The sequence below is a fragment of the Helianthus annuus genome, chromosome 6 (assembly GCF_002127325.2).
Source record: "Helianthus annuus cultivar XRQ/B chromosome 6, HanXRQr2.0-SUNRISE, whole genome shotgun sequence".
Lineage (NCBI taxonomy): Eukaryota > Viridiplantae > Streptophyta > Magnoliopsida > Asterales > Asteraceae > Helianthus > Helianthus annuus.
Genome location: NC_035438.2, coordinates 39,152,062 through 39,170,587, shown reverse-complemented (window position 1 = coordinate 39,170,587; position 18,526 = coordinate 39,152,062). Strand labels below are relative to the sequence as shown.

General features: G+C 34.3%; 1 protein-coding gene and 1 non-coding gene across 2 annotated transcripts; one reads left to right on the top strand and one right to left on the bottom strand.

Moving 5' to 3' along the window:
* Window positions 1–6,064: 6,064 nt before the first annotated feature.
* LOC110918986 lies at window positions 6,065–12,413 on the top strand. Its single transcript, XM_022163268.2, has 7 exons — window positions 6,065–6,275; window positions 8,156–8,688; window positions 10,136–10,305; window positions 10,402–10,497; window positions 10,606–10,859; window positions 10,938–11,155; window positions 11,894–12,413. The coding sequence occupies exons 2-7, from the start codon at window positions 8,332–8,334 to the stop codon at window positions 12,257–12,259; spliced, it is 1,461 nt and encodes a 486-aa protein (XP_022018960.1). The 5' UTR covers window positions 6,065–6,275; window positions 8,156–8,331; the 3' UTR covers window positions 12,260–12,413.
* Window positions 12,414–16,107: 3,694 nt separating this feature from the next.
* On the bottom strand, window positions 16,108–16,179 carry TRNAH-GUG. The gene has a single exon. It is a non-coding gene; the product is annotated as a tRNA-His (tRNA).
* Window positions 16,180–18,526: the final 2,347 nt, after the last annotated feature.

Genomic DNA, 18,526 nt, shown 5'->3' with positions numbered 1-18,526 from the left:
CCTGGGTCAAATTTAGTAGGATCTCCTTCAATGCCCATAGGTATTGGATGGCGGGGATCCAAACTCTTTGACCCCCTCATAAGTTAACTACTATTAATACTATAACCCGGCTATTTAGGACTGTATCCCTGCTGACTCAGACTACTTAGCCGAGGGTAACGTCACCGCCGAAAGCGGGGCCTACCACAATTTGCATTAATAACTTAATTCATTATCTTTCAATAATCCGACCCTTTAGGATTGTATCCTTGCTGACTCAAACTACTGGGTTGAGGGTAACGTCGCCTTCAAAAGAGGGGCCTACTACAATAACTAAGATAATCTCTTAAACAAGTGCAAAAGTGCGAAAATAATCAAAGGTTATACTAACACACGTGTCGGATCCAAGTGATTCATCTTGTCTATCTGTTTTTATTTTATTTTATTTTTCAGCATTTAGTTAGTTTTTATTTTTCTTAGTTTAAAACATTTTTCTCACTTTTTGATTTGATTAGACGTTGAGGATAAACCGGTATTAAAAGCTCTTGTGTCCTTGGACGACCTCGGTATCTTACCAACACTATACTACGCCCACGATGGGTGCACTTGCCCATATGTGTGTTTAGTGTTAGTAAATATCGTGTTTTATAAATTTAAAACTTGGCTAAAAGTGTAAAAAGGGGCTTAAATATACATCTAAAATATATTACACTACACACGCATCAGTTATGCAGGATGTATTTTGTAATGAATGGAAATGCTACTTTTGTGTAAAAGGGTTTATGTAATTCGAAGATGGTCGGTCCCCATGAAGTCTTCTTACCCACGTGTTTTGTAAATTGGTGTAGGAAAAAGGTTTTTGATAAAAAGTAAGTTCATTTCATCAAACTAGAAATTATGAATTTAGGAGGTTCTTGTGAAAACGAGGATCTTTAGAAAAGAAATTTAGCAAAAGGACATAGTGATTGTTAAAAGTTTTATCAAATGATTTGTTGATGTTGAAAAGAGTATTTGGTAAAACGACCATACAACATTTATGAGATCTTATAAGTAATTGGGAAAGGTTAGTTTGATTTCGATTAAGAATGGAAGTATCTAGTATGGTGATATAATGTGAACGTGTTTTAGTTAATAAGTCGGATATGGAGTTCATGGGCGAGAGACTCATTAGACCGATTAAATTGATAGGTAGCATTTCGTAAGGTTTAGAAATTCATGTAGTACAGGTTGTGTGTTGTTTGAATTAGATAGAGGAATCGAATAATATCCCAAAACATAAGCATCAAACAGAGAAAGCAAACATAACACTAAACAGCGAAGCACACATAAATACATAAAATCAACGAGTCATCAGAGTATGCGGCTGTGGTTTCAAGAATCGGAACACATAAAATCGAGAGATGGATTGTCTGCGGCTACTAGACATCGACTAACCAAGGCAACTCGACTATTCACAGTAAACTTGTCATCACTTTCGACTCTAGAGGTCGTGTTTCTGCCTCGATTCTTGGGCATTCCACACGCGTTCCCTAGGTCATACTTGTGAGTTCAGGTTGTTGGAGTCCGTCGAAGCCTTGGTAAGATAGATAAAGTTTAGGACAAACTGCTAAGGTTAGGGTTTCACCCCTTGGCTTAGCAATTTCTTCCTTGTTTTTTTTTTTTTTTTTGTAAATTTAAGAAGAATTTCCATCAAAATGAGGGTTTCACTCCTGATTTGGTACAATTCTCCTTAAGTGAAAATAGTAGGATAAGCATGAACAAATGAATAAAATCAACACAAGTCAGCCAATTTGATCGGGAGTTTACGGTTTTCACACCTATTCCTGACTGAATCGCCTGACGTTAATTAAAATTTCGAGTGCAGTGATAGTGAAGGATTGCAGAATAAGCACATAAACTGGGTCTGATGGTTCCTAACTATAGTCTAGGTCTCTAAGACAGCGACCCGGACTAGGTCGTGTCTGCCTAATTCCCTATAGTTATGGCTCTGATACCAATCTGTCACACCCCAACCGATGGCGGAATCATCGGGGCGCGGCACTGAGCGAAACAGATTGTCCAGAAGTTTCCACAACAACTATTATTACAAATTCAGTTAAGTGATACGTCCCATACCGTATCCCAAATAAATAAACAAGTTATCATAGAATACAACTAAACAAGTAGTACTGTTTCGACAACTCAGATTTACTTTATTACAAACCAAATGTTTAAAAGTACTGCCCAGAGTCATTAAGACTCGTCCGGACAAGATCTACAGACAACTAATGCCATAGATGCTTGATCGAACAACTCCAACGGCTCCATGGCTATAGTTTATTCGCTTCTAGAGACCCCTAGATAGACTACGACCTACAACTGCTAGATGGGCTCTAAAGCTTTATTATTGCCTCGCTTTCCTAGCAAGTAAGCATCCTAATTACCTGTCACATACGTTAAAATAAAGTCAATACATAAAATGTAAAGGTGAGCACACAAGTTTGATAGTAGCATATAGAGTTCGAATAGTTTACGCATAACCAGGCACGTACACAGAGGAAAACGATGCATGTTAATTATCGACATGGGACCATCGGTACCAACGACTGCGGGTTGACCATCCGAGACGGTTCGCAATACATGATTACCACCGTAATCCATGCAAGTATTTGTCCTTAACAACCCCCGTGTGAACGGGTGCTGAGTCCAAACTATAGTACTATGTTGCTAAGGCAGGTAGATAGCACTCCACGTGTAAACATAATAAACAGCATTCATTTAGTCAGATAGCACATGCAAGTTGGTTAGCGTTCAAATAGTTTGTGTTTGATTGTGATTTGATAGGTAACGTATGTAATACCCAAAGGTGCTAAAAGCAAAAAGGGATCGAGTATACTCACAGTGATTGATTGTGGATTGAAGGGAGCGCTGAGAGTAAGATTAGCCTGAATAGTTTGATAGCATAACGATAAGTATCGCGGAAAAGTAAACAAGTATGGATGGATCGAATGGGCTGGTCGATCGAACGGCAGGTTCGATCGGACGGCCTGTTCGATCAGCTGGTATATCCGATCGGACAGTCCTGTTCGATCGGCCGGTTGGCTCGATCGGCTGAACCATTCGAGTGGATTGTTTCTTCCTCTAGTGTGTTTGTGTTAGAGGATTTGAACCTTTGAAGTTTTTGTTGCAGTATTTGAGAACACTGAAGTGTTCCTACCTTTTCAAGTCGTTCGATCGAACGGTTCGTTCGATCGGCTAGCTCACTCGATCGGCTAGGAGCTTCAAGTTAGTCCTCAACTGAATGTTACTCGATCGAACAGTCTGTTCGATCGGCTGACATTTTCTACTACAAACAAGTTGTGAAAATGATTAAGTGTTGAAGCATAGTATCTCATGATCCGAACAGTAATGTTTACCAATCGAGCGACTCATTTGGTTGAACATTACTTTGTCAATACTATACTTCGAAAGTTCGGAAAATGTGGAACCATGTGCTAGCCGATCGGCTGGCCCGGTCGATCGGCTGGTATGTCCGATCGGCTGGGCTGTTTGAACAGCCTAGCCGTTCGGCCAACATTTCTGACCTGGTCGGCCTTTCGTCTAACACTTGATTGTTTGTTTATTTGTCATTCTTTCAAGGCATCTTGACAACGTGTTGAACCATGATAACCCTCGTTCCTACCTGTTCCCTTGGCTCGAACAGGAATCACCCAAGTCCGGCCGGTTGAACGGTTTGGAATGTCGGTTTAGAGTTTAACTCGAAATCGGTGAACCTTGCTCATAGAACCCGAATCTTGAACCTTTTAACCGTTCGAATGATTAGTTAGCCGGTTCAAGCTCCGTTTCTATCGGTTTGAAAGCATTGAGTGTAAAAGAGTTGAAAGAAAGTTGGAAATCCTTCTTTCAATCCTTCACATCATGAAAATGTTTAGATCTATGATAGATCTTAACTTTTTTATGTTGAAATCGGTTAGATCTAAGCTAATCATAGTGGAATGAGGCCAAAACATGATGTTCTTCAAGAACACCATGATGACATCACCCAAGAACACTTAGATCTTGGTGATTTCACGGTTAGAATCCAAGTTTTGAAAGATAGAAAGGTGTAGAATCAAGTAATGATTAAGAACGTACAAGATTTAGAGTGAAAACTTACCAGGATTGAGAGAAATCTGAGAAAAGGTGAAGAAGATGGCTGGTTCGGTCAGAGCTTTCCAAAAATGGAAAGTATGACAACGACAGCCCTATTTATAGGCTCCAAAAGAGGAAAGTGGCAGCCGATCGGCTGGGAACTCCGATCGAGTGGGCTGCTCGATCGGCTGGCAAGGTGCTAGCCGATCGGCTGGCCTGTTCGATCAGGATGCTTCCTGTTCGATCCGCCACGCACTTCGGGTATTTTTGCGACGATTTTCGACGTTTCGATTTCGATGAACGATGATACGGATACGATAGAGTTCCTAGTCAAATTACTTTTAATCCCAACCACTATATCTAACATACAATCTTCCATAAGTTACGTTTCGATGTCGGTTTTGATTGAGTTTGATTGCTTTTCGAGTTTCGATTCGATTTTCGATTGATTTGCTTGAATACCACACCACACATAAAGTAAGCACGCGCAAATAACACATAAGGCACACACACACACGTATAATAATACCAAAATTCGCATGATTCGAGTCTCGAGTTCGATTGATTGTTAGATCAGTTTGATTATTGATTGATTATCTTTATCGCATTGTTACTTCCTATCATTCATAGTCGTAGCTCGATTCGCATTAAAACACATTCGATTACTTCGGTTCTTGCTGATTTCAACACTTACTCCACATAATACAACTAAAACACAAAATCGACTATCTACAGTCAAAGAAAGTCAAAGTTGACTTGGACTTTGACTTTGACTTTGACATTCGAAAACACGGGGTGTTACACTGCTAGCATGAAGCCCATCAAACGCTAACTCATCAATTCAACACTATTAACGCCGTTAAATTTTTCCACCCTCTAAGGTTTCTTAATGAAAAAGTTGCAACAATTTTATAATAAGACATTTAAGATTACATATTTCCTTTCACATTTGCACTCGTTAAAACGTTTTAATCTCTTGTAGACTTATTTTTGTGATCTAATGTTCTTACAAGCGACACACCAACCCATTTGGGCTGGTGTTTGTAATATATTATGCACGTTTACTCAATTGAATCGGAAATATAAATATAAATGTATTATATAATATGAAAAACCATAGTAAATAATGTTTTTAAAGTTGTCAGATACTTTAAACCTTTAAAACTTATAAACTTTGTAATCAACCATCATTCATTTTCTTCCAACAATGCCACCATGTTGTGGTTCCCAATGTTTTAAAAACTGGTTCAAACCGGCTGATGGTACCGGTTGAACCGTCTGGTAGAACCGGTTAAACCGTCCGGTACACCCGGTTGAACCGCCCGATATACTTGGTTAAACTGTTTCTGAGCCCAATCAAATACGGTGTAAAATCCAGATTTTAAAACATTGGTGGTTTCATTGCCAAACCCCCAATGCCCCCATTCACTCCCATAACATTTCCAGTTCTTCTTGCACATATTCACAATCTGCCCCAAGCCTATGACCCACTCCCACTGCAACGCTCCACCTATGACAGTGTTTACGTGCCAATCGATGATGTGACAACAACGAGACAATGACATGACCTTATAACTACTATTATTCTTCATCTTGAGTTGTGATGGAGATTTGATTAAAATAATTATCTAACATTAGTTTAACGTGGTTTGTGATAGATGTCAAAATGTTAGTGTTACATACGAAAAGCTATGAATAATAATTGAAACCTAATTTTATTAATCATCATCATAATACTCAGTAAATCCCACCAATAGCATAGCTAAGGTAGGGTTTGAGGAGGGTAAAATGTAGACAGTCTTACCTCTACCCCATAGGAATAAAGAGGCTGCTTCCAGTGAGACCCCGGCTCGATAGTAGTTTTGCATCAAACCTTGGATATAAGACACATAACACTCAACAATTAAGACAAAAGACGATTAGTGCATGTCTTTTGAAAGCGGGATAAAACCTAATTTTATTAATGTGAATTAAATAAGGAGGTTGATAGCCAACTGGCCCCTTGACGTGGATGGTTTCACCTACAGACAGCGCGAAACAAACAAACCAAACCAAAACAAAACAAATTCTCACTAGTTAGCCCCCCACGAAATTCACTCAGATCACCAGACGGTTACTCCATTTCTTTGTCTTCAATCGAAGATCAATTGATTTGATTCATTATTCAATCTATTCAGCTGTTCAAGGTCAAAATTACGATTTGTTATCTGTTTCCCCTATTCTTTCCGTCCAGATGTTGTAATAGAAACTTCCTATTTTCCTATGAATGTATGTATGATTGTTGTTGATTTAGATTTAAAATTGATATTATTTGATATGATCATCTGTGATTTATGATAACATGTAGCTTTGAAAATTTAGGGTTTGCTGTAATTGTGAGCTTTCCTGTTTAGGATGATTGTTTGTTGTTTAATATAATCTAATTAGTGGATCTACTTTGTAATTCACATGTTAATCTGGAATTCTGTTTCAGTACAATGCTGTATTGGAAAATTTATTAAAGGAGATGAAATAATCAATCCAGTAGTTAAGGTTTTCTTATTTTTACAGTTTCACCTTTTCTTTTGCTATATGTATATCTTTCGGTGTCGGTTTTAGTTATAGATTTAACGGCCCCTAACGAACGTAGGGCTGGCAGCTTGTCACTTACTTACTTAGTCATCGCTCTGGCTAGATGATAGGGATCCGTAGAGTGGATCAAGCTCCAAAGATAGATAACCCTTAGAGGGGGTTAAGCTCCAAGAAATTTAGAGATGAAAGACAAGTGTTTTCTGTAATTTTTCTTCTTTTTATTCAATGCAAAATGGATTACAATTTATAAGGATATATTAGTGCTATGAAGTGTTCCTAAATTAATGCAAGTAGTGGAGAAATGCAATGAGTGGTCCTAGTTACATGCATGCCGTGGGAAATGAAAACAATTCAACTAATTTGAAATAGTCTTGCTCTTCAACCAACTAGAAGACGTGCTCCACTTTCGGCCTTTTTGACCGGGTCGGGTTTGCGGGTTAGGGTCAGCTAGGTTCGGGATCGTATCACTAGACAACCTGTGTTGAATCAAGATAGCATATTTGTACAATGTACTATTTATATACACCCGTGAATGTGTTCTAGGTAGTATTTTAGCAGGAATAAGTAGAGGCCGCTAAGTTTCCTCTCCAGTTAGTTTCTGCTTGGAGGTGCTTTTTTCACTCCATATGTTTGATTGTTGTATTACGTTGTTATATATAGTTAAATGCAATGATATTATGGTTCTACTCTCAAAATAATTGAATTAGCTATTGAAATTCTAAATGCTTTATAACACCTAAAAGTCCAATCTAAACCTTTTTGGGAGACAAAGCACCAGGAAATACTTAATTAGATGAGTAAATTGCCAAAATCGTCCCTGAGGTTTGGGTATGTTTGCCATTTTCATCCAAAACAACTTTTTTGTACAATATAGTCCTTCACTTTTGAGATTTTTTTGCCATTTTCATCCAAACATCTAATTTGCTTTATTTTTTCTATCAAACATTTGGATGAAAATGACAAAAAATCCCAAATCTCAGGGACAATTTTGGAAAAAAAAAGTCAGACGTTTGGATGAAAATGGCAAAAAAATCCCAAAAATGAAGACTATATGATACAAAAAAGTTGTTTTGGATGAAAATGGCAAACATACCCAAACCTCAGGGACGATTTTGGCAATTTACTCTAATTAGATTCATGAACTCAAGTTAATAGTATGACTGTAAAGTTGCAAACCAAACAGACAAATAAATGAAATGGATTTGATTGAATTAATGTACATTAGACAAAGTGAAATTAGATAGTTGTTGTAACATTTAAATCCACTCTGAAAAGTGTAATTAGACAGCCTTATACTCGAATTATATTTTGGAAATAATTTTTTTGGCGTACAAGAAATATTCAGATTGATATTGTTTTCTTTTATAAGTGACGTGTTTGTTTTAAACCTGATCCAGTTATTTTATGTCTCATAAGCATTATATCTCCTAAAATTCATTTAAAGTAAGATATATCAGAATGTCATCATAAGTATGCTAATTTCATGTGCTTGCAGATTGATGACCACCACAAGATTTCACTTAAACGTTAGATATCCAACAAGACAGTTTATACAGTTCCTTTGAAGATCACGTTTAACAGCTTGAAAATGAATCTTTCGGTTTTCAATTCTAGAAATATCGTTCACCTTATTTCCTGAGTTACAAGATCACTTAATCAGTTCTCTTAATAATGGAAGATTCATTTCGAAATCATGTTCCAACCACAAGCCATAAAGCAGCAGGCTCCACGACCAGCAGAAAAGATTCCACATTAACTTTGGACGCGTCTGGCTCCAAGTCTCTTTCACACGTATCTCTAAAGAAAATACCTTTATTAATTAACAGCGGGAAAATGAGAAAATCGGCTGCGATTGACGTGACGTTGTTTTTACTGAAAGTTGGTGCGTTGGAGGCCGTAAGGAGATTATCAAAGGCCCGGTACCCTTTTGTATGGTCCGGTCTTCAGGCTTTGCAAGTTCTCTGCTATCCACCGCTGAAATGGCTCCAAAAATGGGACCCGTTCAGTAAATTGATTAAAGGGGTGCAGGTTTGTCTTTATCACGGTTTATGGATTAAGATGTAAGGATCATATCAGAACCATAAATATTTACAGAACTCACAGAACTCCTAATAAACAATCTTTTTATTTATATATTTTTATGTTTAGGATAATTTTATCATTTATTATGTGTATTTTTATGATTATCTACATGTTAAGAGTAATTTTATCATTTTTTATATGTAAATTTATAATTACACATATGTAAACTAGTTTTTTTACATATATGTAATTAGTTATTACACATATATATAATTTGGCTATTAGACATACGTAAACTACTTTTAACATGTATGTAATCATAAAATTACATATAATAGATGATAAAAAGATCCTAAATGCAAAAAAATATATATAAAATGATTGTTTATTAGGAGTTCTGAAAGTTCTGCAATTATTTAGAGTTCTGAAATGAACCCAACCCTTAAGATGTAATACCAATATGTCATGCTTCATTATCTGTACTATATTATAATGCATAAGGGAAGGGTATTCTAAGATACCCAAAAGTTAAGAACTATTTTTAGTTTTATGCATAATGTACAACCCTAAAATAAGGTTAAATTAGTCTTTCAAACTCTAATTACACTTTAATCCCCTTATTTTAATTACACTTTCATTCCCTCATCTTTAACCAAATTATGGATAATTAGTTAGTAGTTACACTTTTCCCCCTTATAAAAAACTAACTACCTCCAGATTTTTAGATGGCCATAACTTTTTCGTTCGTTACTATTTTTTTGAACTACACAACAAAAACGAGCATTTTATTCGCTATAATTTGAGTATAGTATTGTTATAGTTTTCTTAATTAAAAAAGTTAATATGTTACGTGATTAACAGTGTCTAGGGTGAACAATAACTGTACCGAAAACAGACGAAACCGAATCGAAATTAACCAAAAACTGGTTATCGATCTTTTTGCGCCCTCGTTTAACCAAAATTAACCAAACTGAATCATTCATATTTTCATATATTTATGGTTTTTATACCTCCTGTTCATGTATTTATACATCTATTCATGTATTTATCCCTCAATTCCATGTGTTTCTAAGCAAAAGTTTTAGCCCAAGTTTGGTTTTGGCTATTAACCAAAACTAAACGAACTGAACCAAAAACCATCAATCTAACCGAATAAACAGAACTGGTTAACCGACAACCGATTGGTAAATAAAAAAGACTAATTGATGACTTCGGTCGAGGATAATAATCACACCGACCGAACCATGCACAACCTAATAGTGTTTGTGTTTCCCACCACATCGCACGGGTACCCGTCTAGTGAAAAATAACGATTAACCTTACATATAGGTTTATTTAGCACACCGTACCTCCTCAGTTGATAACTGAAAGGCACCTGTATATCATTTTCAATTGTCTAGTTGCTCATCAAGTAATCGAGATATTTCTAACTTCACTAATCTCTTGCTTCTAGATGTTATCAAGGCCATTACTAGTGCTATCTATTGCAACAACTTTCTCTAATCACTCTGGACAAAACACTTTTGATTCAGATGATACAGAGAATTCAGATAGAAGTGATCATGATGCGGTTCCAGAATCACGACCCGAGTTGCCTCCTACACAGGCCTCTATAGATAGGAGGTATGTGAAGAAGTATGATCATTTTTGTTTACATTTTTTTAAAACAGTCAAATAATGCATCATCCGTTCATGTTTGTTTTGACATATCGTTTACAGGGACGATGGTGAAGCTCAGCCACATCAAACGTCTTCAGATTGGCTGCTTGATCTTTACAGAGAGCTGGACAACCAAGGTGTTCATTTGCCAGAAAGGTGATTTAGTAATAATAATTACGATATTTATTACATGCTAAGAGTATTATTGATATAGTGATGATGAGAAAAAACTGTATAACAAGATGAAATCTGATGTTTATGCAGAATAAACGAGGATGAGCTTTGTAGGTTTCATACTGCCGCAAATGGTGATTTTTCATGTTTGCTTACATTAGTCAAAAAGTCAATACGTTGGCGAGAGACGTACAGAATTCTCTCAGAAGAAGAACTCGATATGTTTTCAAATATGGTGTTTTGGCATGGATCTGACGTTAAAAACCGCCCCTGTCTTATCATTCGTCTCGTTGCTTGCATCAGCTTGCCACCTAGTGAAAGACCTCGTTTTGCACAAGCAATTGGTATGTTCACATTTAATTAAACGATGTATATTTTTGTCAAAATTTAGATAAAAACGGTAATAATATATGTGGTCACAGTATCTCAGGTGGAACACGGAATATTACATTTGGTTGACGCGGAAAATCCGCAGATCACAGTATTGGTGGATTGTGAAGGATTGTCCCTAAGATTCCCGATGCAACTACTTAGATCGTGTTCGGTTACTCTGCAAGAAAACTATCCCAATCGTCTCGGCTGTTTGTTTGTTATCCGGCTTCCTCCGGTTGGTAGAGTGATTGCACAAACCTTCATTCAAGTAAGCTCCATACATATTTATAGGTTTTTATCACACAAAATCAATATGTTATGTAGGCATGTAAACGAACCAAACGTTCATGAACTCTTCGTGAACTTGTTCGATAGGAAGTTCGTTTATTTAATAAATGAACGAACATGAACACACGTTTTGTTCGTCCATTTATGTCCGTTCATTTATGTTTGTTTATTTTCATTTGTTATGTTCGTTTCAATTAAAATACATAAGTAGTTATATTTATATAAAGTACTTAACATAAAAGAAACTTTCTAACTACTTATATAAACATAACTAATTGGTAATTGGACTTTCAAGTAATAAAAATGGGATTTCCAATTGAATTTATCGTAATTAATCACTAATTTATATAAAAAGTTACTTTATGTTCGTGTATGTTTAGTAAATTATGCTCATTTGTGTTCATTTATGTTTGTTCATTTGTGTTGTTTATTGTCTGTTAAATTCTGTTCATTTAAGTTTGTTTGTTTGTTTAAGTTTGTTTATGTTCGTTTACCTTTCATGAACTGCCGTTTAAGTTTTAAACGAATGAACATAAACGAACACGAACATGCCCATTTTCTTAATGAACGAACATGAACAAAAAGAACTGTGTTCAATTATATGTTGGTGTTCGGTTAAAGTTAAATGAATGAACACGAACATACGTCTGTTCGTGTTCATTCGGTTCATTTACAGACCTAATGTTATGATATACTTACTTACCAAGTCCTATATTAGGTTCTCAGACCTGCAACCCGACAAAAGCTTAAAATAGTAGGGCGAGCGTACAAAACCACCCTCTCAGAGTACCTCCAAACATTCCCGTCATATCTAGGTGGAGAATGTGCATGCTCAAGATGCTCAAAGCTTAGCAATTCCCACAGGCAGCTTCCTCAATTCGACGAAATTACCAACAACCGACAGTTAGATGGAACGGGATTTGAAAGATTAGGTCCGGATCATGAGTTTGGTTACGCGAATGAAGGGTGTGAGCGGGTATTAAGATCTGCAGTTGTTGGGATTCTCATGGTATGGGTGTTGATTGCCCTTATTGCTGGAATAGTTGACCCTGAAAGTCGTCCCAGTTTAGGAGGTATGAGTTAATAATAATCCATATTTCATTAGGTACTTTATATCATGCAATAATGATCAATGTTTAAATAAGAACCCAAGTTAAGGAGACCCGAATATATGGAAGTAAGTATACTTGTAGATGTCTTATAAATAATATAATATTACTTGTCTCTTCTTTCTTATTTATAGATTAACAAGTTTGTTTGTTTTTTTTTTTTTATTTAGAGTTAATTGTCATTTTAGTCCCTGTTGTTTGGGTCATTTTGCCAGTTTAGTCCAAAGGTTTCATTTTTCGCCTGTGGGTCCAAAAAGGTTTACCGTTGCCATTTTAGTCGACTAGGTTAACTTCATTCATTATTTCTGTTATCGAGAAGGGCAATTCGGTCATTTTATATGGCCGAATTGCCCTTCTAGTTAACAGAATTATATATAAAATGACCAAATTCCCAGTGGACTAAAATGGCAACGGTGAAACCTTTTTGGACCCACAGGCGAAAAATGAAACCTTTGGACTAAAAAGGCCCAAACCACAGGGACTAAAATGGAATTTAACTCTTCTATTTAGCCTAAAAACTTTATCAGATTTGTCAACTACCCAGGCCTAAAGTTGGCGATGGTTAATTAACCGAACCCTTTTCTTGTATAACCAAAGAAACTGAATTGTTTGTAACCTTATAAGATCTGAAAAGTAAAATATTAGTTATATAGGTTTGGTTTTGATAGTAACCAACCAAAGTAACACCTGCTTACTCTTACTATATAATAAATAATAATGTTGTGACACCCGCTGGGAAACTCATTCAACAATGGTTTATAACAATTTGTTTTATTTTATATTTTATAAGCTTGGTCTTACTTTTTTTAATAGAAAACTAAACTATTTTTTTCCACTTTTTGTTGATCAAATCAGTTTTGGTTTGAAGGGAGGGTTTGATTATCATGATATGCTTTATTACAAAAGATTGGGAATTTTTTTAGAAAATAATTAATATATAGGTTTGATATTTTTTGTATTGTGGATATAGTTATTTATATAATGATTTGTGAATATAGTTATTTATATAATGATCTGTGAAATTTTTCTAAAGAAATATACAATTGGTGGGGGTACTTCTGGATATGCGGTTTTCAACTCTCTTTAACTACAAAATCGACATACTATCAAGAATCAACATAATTGATTATCTTTAGAGAGGAAATCTGAGCACAAAGAAAACACTGGATGAGGATTTTTAAAACAAGTTTTTTTTTTTTTTTTAAGTCCATTAATGTATGTATGTATTCAATTAGAAAGATTCAAATACATATTCTCCTAGAAATAGGAAGTTTTAGGTATAGGGACTGAGACTATCTTGTCGAACTCATTCAAACGGCACTGGGACTGTCTCGTCGAACTCTACGATATGAGATTTTAGGTTTTCGCTTTTGGATTTTTAGCTTGTAGATTTTAGAATTTTTGTCCAGATCATTTTGTCTTTTTATTTAACATTGTGTTTTTTCTTTAATTGCGTCATTTTAACTTTACCCTATATTCAATAACTTTATATATTCGGTCTGGTCGCGTTTTATATGGTTGGTTATTGGTATAAACTATAAGCAAAATGTTTGCTACGTTATTAAATTTTGAAAACCACCGACCAATGGTAAAAAAAATAAACAAAATGTTTGCTACATTATGAAATTTTGAAACCCACCGACCAATAGTAAAAAAACAACCACAAAACAAACCAATCACCAGTTTAAACAAATTTATGGTTTTAACTTAACTGTGAAGACCCCTTTAGTTTTAGCATTATGGTTTTAACTTAATTGTGAAGACCCCTTTAGTTTTAGCATGTGAGTGTGTGACACTAACAAAGTGGGAAGTAGCAAATAATACTCGGTTTGTTGTGGTATGCATCATGCAAACTCAAATTTAAGATTTGAACACGTAAGGAAACGATTTTGGTTGCACACTTCATACACGCAACCACTTTTTTTTTTTTTTTTTTTTTTTTTACTTTTGTTAGTGTTAGAATAAATACAAACAGATTTAAGACATAAGCATACAAATAAATAGAGTAATTATGTTAACATTAGGGTAACTCTTCTTACTCTATATTTTTTGAACTAGAGTAATAAATGTTAACATTTATTGTAGTGTAATTACCTCCGTTTAAAACTATAAAGTAATAATAATTAATTTAGTTACTTGTACGCTTAATAGATTAATTTCATTTGTACATGTTCTCACCCCATAATATTTATTACTTAGGCTATGTGGTGTGGTGATGTTATTAATCATCATCACCACCCTTTGCGTCAATGCTACATTACTCCACCATCCTCATCCACCTCCATATATGGTATGGTCTATGACCCCCTCACCCCCACCAACCTCCACCACCAATCAAATTCTTCTAATTAATTCAAGGAGGCTCGTGATCGGCATGGAAATATCCATGTTCACCACGCATGGATTGAGAGAGGGGTGATGTACCACATAAATAATGTCATTTATGGCAATCCATAACCCAAACTACCATCCCTACCCCCCCCCCCCCCCACCCACCCCCACCCCCACAACCTTATTGTCTTAGAAATAAACATTTTTAACAAAAACAGTAGATTGAAGTTCTACATAAGGGATCAATTCATAACACTGTATATTGCGAATAGTGTCTTAGAAATAAACATTTTTTTAACAAAAACACTATATTGAAGTTCTACATAACGGATCAATTCATAACACTATATATTGCAAATAGTGTCTTAGAAATAAACAATTTTAACAAAAACATTAAATTGAAGTTCTACATAAGGGATCAATTCATAACACTATATATTGCAAATAGATAGTTAAAATATTAAAAATAAAAGGGATATAAATATAATGGTTATTACTCCTCTCTCCTGAAATAAAAGATATATGAATAAATAATTTTATTGTTTGTTTATAATATAACCTATAAATTTGTAGGTAATATAATCTATGCATTTAGTGGTGAAACCATAACCTCTTAACTTCTTTATAGGAGAGTCATCATAAGGATATTTTATCTACCGGCTATAATAAAGGGTCTAACATATATTTTTTTTCTAGAAAAAAATCTCGGATTTCATATATAAAAATCCAACAAATATTCAAGGACCCTCTTGACCCTCCTCTGGTTCTTATACACATGTGTAGGTCAACCGACTCGCCGAAGAACGCATGCGACAAACACGTATGAATTCCATCTCCATTGTGGGCTTAGATCATATGCTTTTATTAGGCTTCCACATATGTTATCATGTGTTGTGCAGATTAAGATTATGGTTTTGTATTGAACACAAATCTTAGGGGAGGTTTTTAATATGTGTTCAACATGAAACACAGTTAGCTTAGTCTCAAACTTGATGATGTGCATAATTCAAATGTGAGATTTGATTAGAGCTTCGTACCAAACCTTCAAGATACACTTTGGTACACAGGTTTCACGACACGTATTATATAGAGTCTCGTAACGCTTGTTAGTCTTAAGCCATTAAGGTGTACTAACTGGCTTTCAAGATTCAAACGTACTTGGATGATGTAACTTCAATTTTTAAGCTTCAAGCGGTATGGAGAGGTTTAAATAAAAGAGAACGGTTGCCGGTGTTTAATCAATGTCTAAGCATGATCATTTGATAGTTAACAATTTTTAAAGCAAAAAAAAAAAAACTTAATGTTATGTTTATTTTTTTTAAACGATAGTTTATTTAATTTTAACAATAACATAAAATAAATTTAAATTGTAAGCTACAGTCTTTATAGATTTAACATTTAAAAGTTTTTTTTAGTCCACATAAGTTGTACGTTTGAGTTCCATTGAAAAAATAGAAAAAGAAATTGCAACAAAGTAAGAAAAAAATTGTAGTGTGGCTGCTGGGATTCGAGCCCAGGTCTCCACGGCCACAACGTGGAATTCTTACCACTAAACTACAGCCACAAGATGTTCTTTAAATGCACGAGTATGAACATATACCAACGCTAGGGTATCAAAGTGCTATACACTAATATTATTTTAAGTGATTAATTATAAAAAGGAATAAATTTTGTTTTCTTACGTAATCAAGCTATATATAAGTTGCTTGAATAATTTTACAAGCTTATTTTCTATAATATTTGTTTGTTTTATTTATTATATACTAGGTTAGAACCCCGTGTATTACACGGGTTGAATCAATGTAATTTTATATATATCAAATAATAAAACAATATATATTTAAAAATCTCATTTATTACATGGGTTGAATAAATGTAATTTTATATATTAAATAATAAAAAAGTTGTATTTTTAAGAACTCCGTGTATTGTACGGGTTGAGTAAATTTAATTTTATATATTAAATAATGAAAAAAAGTTACATTTTTAAGAACCTCATGTGTTATACGGGTTGAGCACATGTAATTTTATATACCAAACAATAAAAAAGTTATATCTTTATAAACCCTACGTATTATATGGATTGAATAAATCTAATTTTATATACTACATAATAAAAAAAGTTATAACTTTAAAAACCTCGTGTATTACACGAGTTGCATAAATGTAATTTTGTATATTAAACAATAAAAATGTTATATCTTTAAAAAACCCCATTTATTACACGGGTTGAATAAATCTAATAAAAAATTATATCTTTAAAAAACTAACGGATATACTCGATATACGATGGATGGGGTGATTGCGGTGATAGTTCTTATAAATATCATATAAACATAGTGATTACTGTATTTGAGTTTGAGTTAAGAGTTAACACAAAAATAAAAAAGTATAGTTGGCTTAATTGTTAATTACGTGAAAAACGGTGAACTGATCCTTTTTTCTCGGAACCTGTTTGCACAGAAAGAAAAGGATACGGCTGTTTGCCGTGGGCCACATAATAGGCCATGGGCTTCAAACCCTGCTCCATTCCATCTTATTCTTAGGCCACCTCATATTTTTTTTTTAAATAATTTGTTCATTTCAATAATATATTATAGTGATGTGATTATATTTTTTACTTAATAAAATAATAAAGTTAATTCAACACTTATCATTTTTATACCCTATCTATAAATGCCGTTCATAAAAAACTATTATTTTTATTTTTATTATTTTGAACGATTTATTTATCAGCTAATTTATTTATTTATTATTAAACTAAATAATATTTAATAGGAGGGTTCTCTATAATTAATTAGAAGAGATTAAGCTAAAATAATAATTATCTATAAGAGATGGCCTAGTATGACGACAAGTGTCCCAAAAGTGGTTTCTTTTATTATATAGTATAGATAGATTATTTAGTTTTTTAGTTATACCTGACTATATAGATGTTGTTTACTTTTTTTCACTATAAATATTATATATATATATTGAAATATTTATCAATGTAATTACGTATTATATATAAATAACTGACTCACAATCCTAATTAAGCTAGGATTTAAACGAGTTGTTGTTAAATGAGTTCATACTTAGGCTCAAGCTCAATTTAATTCAACTTCTAATAATGGATTTTGAATACTTCATGAGTAGTTCGGTTTAATTCAAGTATTTTAACTAGACCGGTTCTTTAGGCTAGAGGGTATGGTGATGGTCCTCCAAGGGAGGATGATCCGCCACCTAGACGTCACGTCATAGTCCTCTCAAGGATGGTCCATCCCACAAAACTAGAGGGTATGGAGGATGGTCCTAGTCATAGTCCTCCCCACCACTTTTATGTTTTTTTTTAATCTTTTTTTTCATTATTTTTTTTTAAACCAGTTTTTAAATTTTTTGTAAAATAAAGAAAACAACTTTAATATACTGACATTTGTTTTATTGCTAAAATATGACAAGGGTGAAATATGGATAGAGTTAGGGGTGAAGTTTGGAAATATAGATAGAGATGAGGGTAAAATTTGGAAATCTGGCTGTCTTGTCTTATTACCCTACCAACACTCTCCCCCTTCTTCATTTCTGCACAGCTTCATTTCTTCATTTATGCACAGCTCCCTCTTCTTCATTTCTGCACAGATCTTCAGTGGGTGTTTGGGTTAGCTTATTTTGGAGCAACTTATAACTTATTGACTTATAAAAGTTAATAAGTTGTTTTTAGAGTGTTTGGTTTAACTTATAAAAGTTATTTTTGTGTGTGGAGAAGTTGTTTTGGAGAAGTTAGAAATTCTAACTTATAACTTATGACTTATATAAGTTAATAAGTTGTTTTTGAGAAGGAATCCCAAACACCCCCTCAATCAGGTAAATTAATTTTTTTGTATTTAACGGTAACAATTAAAGGGGGGCCCACCATTGGAGGATCGTCTCCA